General features: G+C 38.3%; 1 protein-coding gene across 6 annotated transcripts in view; it reads right to left on the bottom strand.

Annotated features, from left to right (window-relative positions):
- The window catches only part of IPO11 (importin 11), a 297,412-nt gene that overhangs the window by 17,023 nt on the left and 266,293 nt on the right, over nucleotides 1–14,096 (bottom strand). For all 6 annotated transcript variants that reach the window (XM_048851646.2, XM_048851648.2, XM_048851647.2 and 3 more), the window contains 2 exons: nucleotides 7,435–7,530; nucleotides 2,009–2,093 (listed from right to left, as the gene is read on the bottom strand). In XM_048851646.2, coding sequence (XP_048707603.1) covers nucleotides 2,009–2,093; nucleotides 7,435–7,530 — 181 coding nt within the window. The remainder of the gene's footprint in view (nucleotides 1–2,008; nucleotides 2,094–7,434; nucleotides 7,531–14,096) is intronic.

Here is a 14,096-nt window from a genome sequence, read left to right as displayed (position 1 = left end):
TACTCTGAAACCTTTCATACAATTTAAGGAAATTAAGAACCACCTGAGAAAACTGCTAACTATATACCAAAGAACACGAAAGCCAAATGTTTATATAAGATGTTGGCTTCCTACCAAAGAAAGAATGAAATATGACTTAAACAAATTTTTACAGATATGTTCTGTCACTTCTGTTCTAGAGGATAGAAAATGTTTCAAGTTTCTAACTATTATTCTGTGCTTATACTTTTTTTTTTCCTGCAAGAAAGGCTAAATTTTTGGAAATTCTTAGTAATGTTCCTGTTTGAGACATAGGCAAAAACTGGAAGACATATTGAGGGATTTTTTTTCTCCTCCCCCCCATCACTTCTTGGCAGCATTTCTTTAAGAATATAAGAACAACCATACTGGGTCAGATCAAAGTTCCATCTATCCCAGTGTCCTGTCTTCCGACAGTGGCCAGTGCCAGTTGCCCCAGAGGGAATGAACAGAACAGGTAATCATTAAGTGATCCATCCCCTGTCACCCATTCCCAGCTTCTGGCAAACAGAGGCTAGGGACACCGTACCTGCCCATCCTGACTAATAGCCATTGATGCATCTATCCTCCATGAATTTATCTAGTTCTTTTTTTGAACCCTGTTGTAGTCTTGGCCTTCACAACCTCCTCTGGCAAGAAGTTCCACAGGTTGACTGTGTTGTGTGAAAAAATACTTCTTTTTGTTTGTTTTAAACCTGCTGCCTATTAATTTCATTTGTTGACCCCTAGTTCTTGTGTTAAGAGAACGAGTAAATAACACTTCCTTATTTACTTTCTTCACATCAGTCATGATTTTGTAGACCTCAATCATATCCCCCCTTAGTCATTTCTTTTCCAAGCTGAAAAGTCCCAGTTTTATTAACCTCTCCTCAAATGGTAGCCGTTCCATACCCCTAACCATTTTTGTTGTCCTTTTCTGAACCTCTTCCAATTCCAATATATCTTTTTTGAGATGGGGCGACCACATCTGCACGCAGTATTCAAGATGTGGGCATACCATGGATTTATATAGAGGCAATATGATATTTTCTGTCTTATTATCTATCCCTTCCTTAATTATTCCCAACATTCTGTTTGCTTTTTTGACTGCTGCTGCACATTGAGTGTATGTTTTCACAGAACTATCCACCATGACTCCAAGATCTCTTTCTTGAGTGGTAACAGCTAATTTAGACCCCATCATTTTATATGTATAGTTGGGATTGTTTTCTGATGTGCATTACTTTGCATTTATCAACACTGAATTTCATCTGCCATTTTGTTGCCCAGTCACCAAGTTTTGAGAGATCCTTTTATAGCTCTTCACAGTCTACCTGGGACTTAACTATCTTGAGTAGTTTTGTATCATCTTCAAATTTTGCCACCTCACTGTTTACCCCCTTTTCCAGATCATTTATGAATATGTTAAATAGGACTGAGCCCAGTACAGATCCCTGGGGGACACCACTATTTACCTCTCTCCATTCTGAAAACTGACCATTTATTCCTACCCTTTGTTTCCGATCTTTTAACCAGTTACCAATCCATGAGAGAACCTTCCTTCTTATCCCACGACTGCTTACTTTGCTTAAGTGCCTTTGGTGAGGGACCTTGTCAAAGGCTTTCTGAAAATCTAAATACACTATATGCACTGGATCCCCCTTGTCCACATGCTTGTTGACCCCCTTAAAGAATTCTAGTAGCTTGGGGAGGTATGATTTCCCTTTACAAAAAACGTGTTGACTATTCCCCAACAAATTAGGTTCTGCTATGTGTCTGACTATTTTGTTCTTTACTAGACTTTAGAGTCTGAAAAAAATGCAAAAGTATAATTGTCTATTCTATGCAATTTGTTCTAAAGGTTCCTGACCTCTCAGATTGGGAGTAGAGTTTTTAAAGTGTACTATAAATGACAACAATGGATGAACCAAATCCAGTGGCAAAGACTTAAGGTTGACTACTGTATTAAATTATAACTCCAAACATTTAACTAAAGATATAAAGAGCTTACCGTCTTCTTCCTTTTGTCCTGTTCTGTAGGAGGTTCCTCATCTTCTGTCATTTTGGGCTCCTCAAAATGAGACATCAACATGCAGCTAAGAACAGGAATACAGATATTGTAAATTCACACTAAGAATTAAAACACTCAAGAAATAAATGGCAGACTAGGTCTTCAAGATAATGGAAAAATATTTATAAGTTATTTAAAAACTAGCATTGCTTTTTAACAGTAGCCACCTCAACAGGATTATCAACAGATAACATAAAGGGTCCCATGTCACTCAAGAGGTTTAGCGGTACCTATTTTATTGTAAAGGGGTGCTTCCACTGTTAGAGGCAATAGTGTCCTTTTTAAATTGCCAACCTGCTTAGACAACTTGTTTTCAGCTAGGATATATTGAGCCAGTTTTTAAAACATGTATTCCTACAGCATATGTAAAACCAAGTCCCGTTTTTTTCAGTTTGTTTGCTACACTAAATAGACATATGGATTTAGAAGTTACTGTGGTTACAGAGAGGGCTCAAATGTTTTTCTATTTAAGTCTCTGGTTTAAGTCAGGTTTTGAAGTAAAATTTAAAAATTTCAGATGCTGAGGGATTGGTTCTGCTTTATAAGAACTGTGCATTTGCCCAGGCTGCAAAGTAAGCCTACTGTTGAATGCTGCTTACTAATAAAGTTGTCTCTACTTTTGTGCTCTGTGGTGATTTAACTTATTCTTTCATTAAGGTTTTTCAAGGTTCAGTTTAATAACAGTGCTATATAATCCCAGTATTTCACGTCACAGATGCTTGGTGCACTTTAAAAATGGCTCTCAGAGGTTTGTTTTATTACAGTAAAAAGTGATTAGGGTCTTCAGTAAAAGTGAATTGGTGAATAAGAAATTTATTTTCAAAAGGAGATGTGTGTTCCATAATTTGATGCAGATCGGTAGAAATGAAAGGAAAGGCACACATATGGATGTGGGGCTGCAAATTTCTGACCCCAAAGTTATGATGAGCCAATAAATAATGTAATAAGCCCCCTGTGGTGAAGACGCTGCAGTCCAAGTGCTCCTCAATGAGCTAATGAAGGTGTCAGTTCCCTTTGTTTCAAGACTGTTCTCTCTTAGGACATATCTATACTTGGGAAATGTATCACAAGACTCGCATCAGTTCTGACACTAGTTAGTTCACAGATCCTCTCTCTCCCCTTTGCAAGTCAACAGCATACTACAAAACTATATATATTAGCAACGTGAAAGAGAAGTTTGTGTTTGAATAGCAACCACAGAACTCAAGGGTTTCCCTTGTTTTATGTTTAAGATAAGCCATGGAGTCTGCACCATTGTAGTGTAAACCCAAGTTGCCAATGAAGGTTCCAGGCTGCATTATAATTGAAGTCTAAGATTTTTGAGTATTTTTTCACTGGAGATAGTAAATAAACTGTCTCTGGGAGGGGGGGAACAAAAACAAAAACTGCCCTTGACAAAACATTAATACAACCCTATCCCAGTTCCTTTAGTGTCTAAATAAACACCGGGGAAGGCAATTAGAGAGAGATTCTTAACCAGTAACAAACTACCAACCATAAAATAACCAGATCCACAGAGCTCTTTGCAAAAGCCTATGGTAAGGAGGTAGTAGTATTATGGACCATCTGGCAGTTAACAAAATCAGACTTTGCAACTTACAGCTGAAATAATACTTTCCGAAGTTACACAAAATGAAGAGGCAGAAAATGTTACTAAGTTCTAACCACACAAAAACTTGCTCTGATAATAACACATGAATCAGTAGAACAGAAATTGGATTTGATTCATACCTCAGCACGGAGTTTAGGTGACTTACACAAACCAGTACAGCAAGTAAACTTGCTTCTTTACATGAACAAACTGAGACTTTAATTTAGGACAATGAATCTCCGAGAAGCAGAGTGGAACAAAGAATATTCCATGAAATTTACAAGTAATATATAAAATCTGACAAAGGAAAATACTCTTTTTACACAGCACATACTTAACCTGTACAACTCATTGTCACAAGGATTACACACTTGGATGAAAAATGGGAACATCCACAGTTACATACATAGGGTAAAAAAACTTTTTATACCAGATATAAAGACCTCCTGCTTTAGGGCATAAACCAATTAAAACATACAAACAAAGCGGTTAGAAAGAATTGTCCCCTATCAGGCAGTTTATCCTTATTTATCTACTATGGAGTTTATTGCAACCTTCCTCTGAAGTATGTTGCATTGGTCATTATCAGCAACAGGATATCAGGCTACACAGATTACTGGTTTGATGTGGTGTTCAGATATGCTGTGTTGCAATGGAAAAAACAAAATATTCAATCAATTTATATTTTGTACATTTCTCTTCCATACTGACAGTTACTTAATTAACAAACCCCTCAATGTGTTTAAATTATAACTAAGAGATGCTTGAAATTAAAGGAACGCTCCTCTCCTATAGTAAGACCTTTTTGATTCCTGCATTATAATGCTTAAGCTCCATGCTCTCTTCACAGGTACAAGAGGGATCTGTTGACAATGGATAATCCATATTTTGAACCAATGTCAGCTATGACATCACACTCTGCTTTCATTGTGATATCTGTTTTTTTGTCAGATTGACACTGAATTTTGGAGCTGATGAGATAAAGAAATTATGTGTTATCTCTGAGTTTTAAAGTTCTGTTTTTTCTTGTAGGGATGTGTTTCATGTAGTTCAAAGGGAACACTTTTTAATTTTTTTAGCAGGGGGTTAAAATATATAGCGGAATTTAACTTCTTCCTGTTTAATATCCCTGTTGCTGCCAAATTAAACAGAGGAACAGTGTATATTATTTATGAGCCTGAACAACACTGGTTTTTTGCAATATAAAGTTGTAAACTGAATTCAAATTATTTTTCAGCTAAAACATCCTCTAACTTGACAGAAGATGAACATGCTGGAGAAAATCTCAATAATGACACTCTTGCTTTCTAGAATACATTGTATTTTGATATCCTTAGGACCATAGCATTGGAGAACAGATTTTTCCCCTTCATACATATGTGTGAGTGTTATCAACAGGAAGATATTTATATGTAAAATCCTGCTTTCTCTCTCTTGTAGCTGATATGGTCTCTGCTTGGGGAATAAAATATGATGGCGGCTTATATTGATGTGTCATTGCTAGTCTTTGTTTTTTCCATTAACAAAAAGGTTTACTCTTCACGATTGTTCATTTTATTTTATTTATTTTTATATTTCATTGTAAATGTTTAAGGAGGATTAAGGCATAAAGGAATTGGATGTGTGAAAGCAGTACCTACATTTGTTTTTTTACACTCCGAAATACCTCTGTAATTTACGTTGTTTTAATGCATTTAGGCAGAGCAGCACATTCAGAATTACAAAGGCTCTACCTGACCATAAATACATTGTGACTTAGAAGTACTTCTAAGGTTGTTAAGGAATCCTTTGTAAGTCCGAAAACACCTGAGTCACAGTGCTTATGACCTCTGTAGAAGGAGAATTTCTTACCAATGACTAGACTTCTCAGAATATATAACCTCCGCAGAGACACACTGGCCTTGCAATTTCACAACCATTCTAACATATTTTAAACATGGGGGGAAGGGGGATTTCCATCTGCGGACCCAAGAACCAGGCCTCGTCACATAAGTATTCATTTCTCTACTTCGTCTAAACTAGCTGCAGTACTCCCAAGAAGCAAGGAAGGAGGATGGATAAATGTGGATCTGCAGCAACGTTCCTTTCTCTCTCAAGAAACTGCATCATCAGATATGCCTTGCAGAAGATTAGCACACAGTAATTCTCATGAAGAGGGATGAGGTCCTTTTAAATAAAGACTTTTACATCTAAGATGCAGATACTATTACGTAGACAAGCTGTGGAGGAAGGGTTACTCTTGTAGAATGGGCTCCCAGTCTCTCCAGTGCTGTAAGTTGGGTACCAGATTTCATCCAGTCTTGATTTTCTCCCCAAACACTAGAAACAGAATATCTTGCAAAAACACATGGTTCATTTTAAGCAATAAATCAAGGTCATTTTATTTCCATTTTATACAATTTAGTCTCAACAGGCAAGCTTTGTTGCTTTGGGAACAAGCCTGAAAAACTTATGCTTTTATTGATACACCTCTACCCTGATATAATGCGACCTGATATAACACGAATTCAGATAGAACGCGGTAAAGCAGCGCTCGGGAAGGGGGGGAGAATGCTTCAGTGGATCAAAGCAAGTTCGATATAACGCAGTTTCACCTATAATATGGTAAGATTTTTTGGCTCCCGAGGACAGCGTTATATCAGGGTAGAGGTGTACCACCTTAGGAGAAACACTGAATGAAGTACATATAATTTATAAAACAAATGCTCTTTAATAAATACATAGGGGTGTAAGTGTACACATGCTCATGAAAAGCCATGCAATAAAGAAATCAAGTTAATAAAGCTGTCAAGCGCTTAAAAAAATTAACCGTGATTAATCGCACTGTTAAACAATAATAGAATACCATTTATTTAAATATTGTCCTCTGGAAAGGTGGCCTATGTATGAAGGGGCATATGAATGTTTAGCATATCTGGCATGTAAATACCTTGCAATGCCAACTACAAAAGTGCCATGCAAATGCCTGTTCTCACTTTCTGGTGACGTTGTAAATAAGAGGGCAGCATTATCTCCTCTAAATGTAAACAAACTTGTTTGTCTTAGTGATTGGCTGAATGAGAAGTAGGACTGAGTGGACTTGTAGGCTCTGAAGTTTTACATTGTTTTGTTTTTGAGAGCATTTAGGTAACCGAAAAAAATCTACAGTACTTGTATGATGTGAATTGAAAAATGCTATTTCTTTTATAATTTTTACAGTGCAAATATTTGTAATAAAAAATAATATACACTTTGATTTCAGTTACAACACAGAATACAATATATAAAAATGTAGAAAAATGTCCAAAATATTTAATACATTTAAATTAGTATTCTACTGTTTAACAGTGAAATTAAAACTGTGATTAATCACTATTTTTTTATTACAATTTTTTGAGTTAATCGCGTGAGTTAACTGCGATTAATCGACAGCCTTACAAATTAGACATTGCCTCATACATTTACCTACCACAATATCTTACAAATCGGAGCGCGCACACGCAAGAACACGCACGATTTGTAAAACCATGTGGTAGGTGAATTTATTAGCCAAAGTCTAATTTAGTCTACTCCCACTTCAAGCTTGTTACAAAATTACAAAACTTTTCTCATGCTTCAATACTCCCATGAAACCCCATACAAAAAAAATCTACTATTGTGAAAACAGACTTCTTCAGAACATGCAACTGTCTCAACTCCCCAAAGCAGTTTTTCCAGGGAGAGGGAGAGGGAGAGCACAAATCTTAAACTGCTAGTACTATTCAGCACACATGGGTTAATTAGATTTTCCACTTACTCTTTGTATGTTCTTGTTTCAGGATCTTCAGTCATAACATCATGCAGCCCTTCCACAGAAATGTTAATGATGCCACAGAATTTATCTTGGATAACACTGGAAAAAAAACAGGAAAATGTTTTAGCTGGACTAGCTAAACAGGAAATTTGCTTGATAAGCATAGGGCACACCTATATTACAATGTTTTCATTATTTAATGCTCAGCTGAACACATTGTCAAGTAGCTTTTCAAAACTTTTAAAATAAATTACACAAACAGCTAAGAAGCAACTGGCAAAACAAGTGACCAAAAGTATCTAAGAGGTAAATAACTAGAAATGTAGAGTTTTCTTTTTTTTTTCCCTTTAGAAGAATGAGACTGCACTATACGTCTACTAATAACTTATACCATACAACCTTGTAGACAGTTACAAAACTGGACAAAAATTGAAGTATCTTAAATAAGGGGAAAACATTTATCATTACTATATGAGTGCAATTCATCTTTAAATTTGGAGGATAGGATTAAAACTCAAAATGATGTGCACAAACTGGAGAAATGGTCTGAAGTAAATAGGACGAAATTCAGTAAGAACAAATGCAAAGTACTCCACTTAGGAAAGAATAATCAGTTGCACACATAGAAAATGGGAATTGACTGCCTAGGAAGGAGTACTCTGGAAAGGGAGCTGGGGGTCATAGTGGATCACGAGCTAAATATAAGTCAATAGTGAAACACTGTTGCAAAAAAAGAGAACATCAATCTGGGATGTATTAGCAGGAGTGTTGTAAATAAGACACAAGAAGTAATTCTTCTGCTCTACTCCACGCTGATTAGGCTTCAACTAGAGTTCTAGGCACCACATTTCAGAAAAGATGTGGACAAATTGGAAAAAGTCCAGAGAAGAGCAACAAAAATTATTAAAGGTTTAGAAAACATGACCTGTGAGGAAGATTGAAAAAATTGGGTTTGTTTAGTCTGAAGACGAGAAGACTAAGCGGTGTGACATGGTAACAGTTTCCAGTACATAAAAGGTTGTTACAAGGAGGAGGGAGAATGTATTTTGCTCTTTTAAAAAAAGACTATGTAATCCTAAGGAAGATTAAAACTATGGGAGAAAGAGTGATACTGGGACTGATTCTAAGAAGCATGATTTCTAATAGCAATAATATATTTCACAGAATTGTACACCTGGAAGGGACCTCGAGAGGTCTTCTAGTGCAGTCCACTGCACTCAAGGCAGGACTAAGTATTACCTAGACCATACTTGATAGATGTTTGTCTAACCTACTCTTGAAATCTTCAATGACAGAGATTCCACAACCTCCCTGGGCAATTTATTCCAGTGCTTAACCACCCTGACAGGAAATTTTTCTTAATGCCCAACCTAAACCGTCCTTGCTGCAATTTAAGCCCATTGCTTCTTGTCCTATCCTCAGAGGTTAAGGAGAACAATTTTTCTTAAACAACTTCTAAAATTTGCTATTACAGCAGGAGCATATCAACATTGTCTTTATGAAAGATGGCTTTGTACTAAAATACTGTATATAAGCTTGTGAACAAATTGTGGCTACCCCAAAAATGCTTTCCTTCTTGAATAACAAAATTATTTAAATTTAATTTTTTAATTCAACAGTCATGTGAGAAATGAAATTCAAGAAAAATCTTGGATTTGAATGAATACCCTTACCAGCAATATGCTGTTTTTACATCAAGGCCAGTAAGGACCAATATGATCTTGTTTTGACTTACTGTGTAACACAGGGCACAGAATTTCACCCAGCACATCTTTTAGAGCATCATCCAATTCTGATTTAAAGACTTTAAGTGATTGAGAATCCACAACATCCCGATGGTTAATTATCATCACTCTTAAAAAACTGTGCCTTAAATCTAGCCTGAATTTATCTAGCTTCAGCTTCCAGTCATTGTATCTTTTTATGCCTTTGTCTGCTAGTTTGAAGAGCCCTCTACTAAAAGTTTAATTTTTCAAAGTTTTAGTTTGAATGAAGCAGCTAAGGGAAACAAGACCTTGTACCTAGCTTTGAAGACAGCTATAAAACAGTCTTTTATACTTCATTGTGACAGGTTGATGGTAGTGACTCTCTTGTTCTATTTTAAGGCCCATTTCATCCTTTCATAGCTTGCAAATGGATTTGTTGAACTGGCCTCATAACTTTGGGAAGGGTGATATTTTGGGAAGGGCGATATTGGAAGCACGTAATACTTTATGAAACATTTTTGTCTGATACAGATACTGCAGTGCTTGCTTAGTCTCATGAAGGCACTAGAATGCTCCTATCGACTCTGCTGGAGCATCCAACCTCTTAACAAGCCACTTTAACAGCACATGGCCTACATATATACTATTCTGTTCTATACAGGTTCTTATACCGCACCTTTAACCATAATATCTGAGTACCCTCCAGTAATGCATTAAGCAATGTGACGAACATCTGTTGCTTGTTTGTTCTGTCATCTCCTCCGCAGGGGAAGATTGTGTGCAGTGGAATGTTTTACTTTGGATTTAAAAAAATATATTTACACACACATACACACAGAGCTATATGTTTATATGAGAAAAGGAAAGGCCAAAGAAATATGACTTGCTCTTAGAGTGGAAAGTAGTGAGGTTTGTGATGGTTATTAGTTCTTGTGGGAGTTCATTCTTTTGTCTTGGGCCAGTTCCCAAGAAAGGGCTATCATTATTGTAGAAAGTTCCACTGTGCCAGAAGAGCAAAGTTCACAGCCTTGGACTTTACCTTCAAACTGGGGTGGATCTTTTAGATAATCTGGGCCTCAGCCATTGAGCACCTTTAAGATAGTATGAAGACCTTGAACTTGATTCGAAATTCCATGGGAAGTCAGTGTATAGAGCGGAGGACAGGTGTGATGTGTTTGCGGTAGTCTCTGTTGCTGAGGAGACTTACCCCAGTGTTTTATACTAGCTGGAGTTTCCTAACTGTTGAATGCTTCATGCCCAGGTATATTGCAGTTGGCTTACCTCAGTTCTATCTTCTAAATATTCTATTTTATAAAGTAAAACTGTATTTAAGCGGTGGTAAAAATAATCTAAAATTGTTTTTTTTTAATTGAAGTTCTACTTTTTAATTCTTGTCAGGTTCTCATTTTACTTTCATATTTAGGATGAGAATTGCTTATAAAAGATGATAAAATGCAGCTTTCAGATTACTTATAGTTATTTGAATATGTTCTCTTTTCATCCAAAAAAGGAAGAAAATATACTACATACCTAGGAAAAATAGACACACTGCATCTAGCACTAGGATGTTTCATGTCTTTGTTTCTGAAGTTTTATAGTGAATACGTGAAAAGTTTTTTTAAAACCTACTTTGATATTACTTTATTTAATCTATGATTAAATAACCATCCCGACATCAAAAGCTTTTGTCCCATCTTTCACTCAAGTCTAGAACATGTCCTCTAGGAAATGAACTTGTAACTTGGTGTTAAAACGTCTAACACCAAAAATCCACATCAGTTATCAAATGCTTCAGTATGAAGCGTAGAATAGTCTAATTGTACACAAAAGGACGCAACAAGGGGACACAAGCAGGACACAGTATAGCAGATATGGCACATGGCCCAAGCATGCAAAGAACATACAGGGCTGGTTTCAACGAGTTCCTGCATTTGAATAGCTCTGGGATTCTGGAGGTGTAGACTATACCCTTTGAGCATATGACGCTCAATCAGAAGCACAAGCCATCTGGCATATATTTTCTACTGCTCTCAAGATGCATGATTCTGGGACCATTGTTGGGGTTTTGGTATCTATACATCAACAAGGGCTGGTCTATGGAAAGTACAGTTCTGCAGGACAGGCAATGGCCAACTGTAATCCACCTGATCAGGGGTCTCTTGAATGAATTATCTTAAGTGGCCAGAGTGCAAACTACACTGGGCAGCTCTCTTATTCACATTTTTGGGGGGTTTCAGTGTTTACAAAATTGGTGGCAAAAGCTCACAGGAAGGCCCACCTGAACACCTAAGCTTCAAAGGATCTGTGATTCTCCAAAACATATCAGAGAAGATTGACCATTGGGAATCTGAGATCCTGTCATCTGGAGATAGGGTGGAAGCAAGAAGCGGTATAGAGCTTTGTGGTAACATTGTTTGGTCGGAACATTCTGAAAGGGAGGAATCTGGATTATAAATTTGTTTCATCATCGTTTTCTTCCTCTTATCTGGGAGTGGAGAAAGGATCTTTCTATTACATTTATATATAAGAGAAATTATCATTTTTATTCTTTGTGCTTGCAGGATCTGGTAAAAAGATTAAAAAATGTAGACTATTGCAAAGTTGAGAGTCAGGGAATGCAGAACATTTGCCAAAAGTGGGTAAAAATTATAGTGCTCAGTAAAGATGTGTGTGACTTTTCAGCCATGGAACAAAAGGAACAAAGTTTCTTTTTCCAACTATGCCAAAACCCTTACCAAATATCAAATAATTAAACAGTTCAATTTTTTTAGAATACAAGACACATATTGAAAAAAAACCAAGTCTATGCATGGTTACCATTGTTTAAAAACAAACCTACATTAAAGATCAAGGGCAATATAAAATGTGTTATGTCTTACTCTCACTTATTCTCAAGTAAACCTCCTGCAAATCAATGTAACAAAATAAAGGATTTCCAAAATTAGCCAGTGTCTGTTCCTAGAAAGGTACTGGCAAATCAAAGTGGAAGGCCGATTCAAGACAGCACTAGGGACACTGTGTTTAAATGAGGGGTGGGCAAACTACGGCCCGCAGGCTGGATCCGGCCCCTCAGGGCTTTGGATCCAGCCCGTGGGCTTGCCACCCCTGTGCCGTTCCGGGAAATGGCTGGCACCACGTCCCTGCGGCCCTGGGGGAGGGGGGAAGAGGGCTCTGCGCACTGCCCTTGCCTGTGGATACCTCCCCCGAAGCTCCCATTGGCCAGGAATGGGGAACTGTGGTCAATGGGAGCTTCAGGGGAGGTACCCACAGGCAAGGGCAGCGTGTGGAGACCTCGGCCCACCGTCCCCCAGGGGCCACAGTGACATGGTGCTGGCTGCTTCCCAGAGTGGTGCGGGGCCGAGGCCAGTGCGGGCAGGCAGGCAGAGAGCCTTCCCTGGCCCTGCTGCGTGCTGCTGCCACCCTGGAGTTGCTCCAGGTAAGCAGTGCTGGGCCGGAGACCGCACCCTGAACCCCTCCTGCAACCCAACCCCGAGCCCCCTGCTGCACCCCGCACTCCCTCCTGCACCCAAACCCCCTGCCCTGAGCCCCCGCCGCATTCTGCCTTCACCTCTCCTGCACCCCCACCCCCTTCCCTGAGCCCCCTCGTACATCCCACCCCCCTCCTCTGCCCCAACCCCTTGCCCTGAGCCCCTTCCTGAATACCGCACCCCCTGCCCCAGCCCTACATTTATGGCCCTGCATGCAATTTCCCCACGCCAATGTGGCCCTCGGGCCAAAAAGTTTGCTCACCCCTGGTTTAAATGAACTTTTCTTTCAAAATTAAACAATTAATATTGTCTATAGTAGGAGTTTAATACAGAAAAAAGTAAGCATCTAGGCCAGACCCTTCTCCTCTTATTCCATATAGTTCTATTTCAGCCAATAAAAATACTTTTATTACTAGCCGGTGGTGCTTTCATGATAATCGCATTTCCCTCATTATTCAGAGCACAACTTTTCTCTGGAATCCTGTGAAAAAGACTTAGGATCCAGCACTGCTGGTTTATATCTCCTGTTAGTAAGGACTGTAGGACCCAGCTCCAACGCTCCATAAACACTATTTTAATTGGTGGAAGGGCCTGTCTGCAAGTAAAAATTTATGCTATAATTAAAATTACACCAGGATGTAATATGTGTACTTGTGACATGTTTAGGTTTATAGCTCTTGTTTTAATATATATTTACTTTCTCAGAATAAAAATGGAAGTGATGTAGCATCCAAATGGTGTGGGTTCCAGGGAAAATAGTATAAATGTTTGCCCTTTCTCTACTCCACCAACCAAGCTATTCACAATTTTTTATTATTCTAATAAGTTTGTGCAAAAATTCAGCTTCACCATATCAACAACATACCAAACTACTGTAGACAAAATTCTGCCACCATCATTTTAATAAAACACATACCCCGAAGAATCAAAAAGTGGGTACTCAACCACATTGCCCCTGCCCCTAAAGTGTATATCCTGTTAGTCTGTCAGAAAGGGAGTTGTCAGATCACCACCTTGGTGGGAGGGGAGGGGGGAAGGAAGAGGGAGGGGGACGAGCTGGATTGGGAAACTGGAATCTTTGCTTCCCTTTCTTGAAGATCAGGAGGAAAAGTACAGAGGTGAAATCTTCAGTGCTCTTCCACAACGGCCCAGAGGATCGATGTAGGAACTGATAAGTCAATGGGGAAGAACATTCAGATTACTTCCCTATTGGCCAAGGGTAGCAGAGGTGGCAAGGGTAGATTAAAACATCACTCTTTTTCTCCATGGGCTAGGAGGATGGGAATAACTCCAGAAATACACCACAATGAATATAATTCTTTTCATTTACTAAAATAGCATTTGAATTAAAAAATATTAAATGTGAATATTGGAAAATTAATGCATGCTTCCTTTAATAAAAAAAAATACACCCACCCCCACCCCCAGATTCCAAACCTCATATCAACATTGGCAGGATTTTTGGGTGCTC

The sequence above is a fragment of the Caretta caretta genome, chromosome 5 (genome assembly GCF_965140235.1).
Source record: "Caretta caretta isolate rCarCar2 chromosome 5, rCarCar1.hap1, whole genome shotgun sequence".
Taxonomy (NCBI): domain Eukaryota; kingdom Metazoa; phylum Chordata; order Testudines; family Cheloniidae; genus Caretta; species Caretta caretta.
Note: the sequence above shows the minus strand (reverse complement) of the source record. Positions and strands in the feature narration are given on the sequence as shown.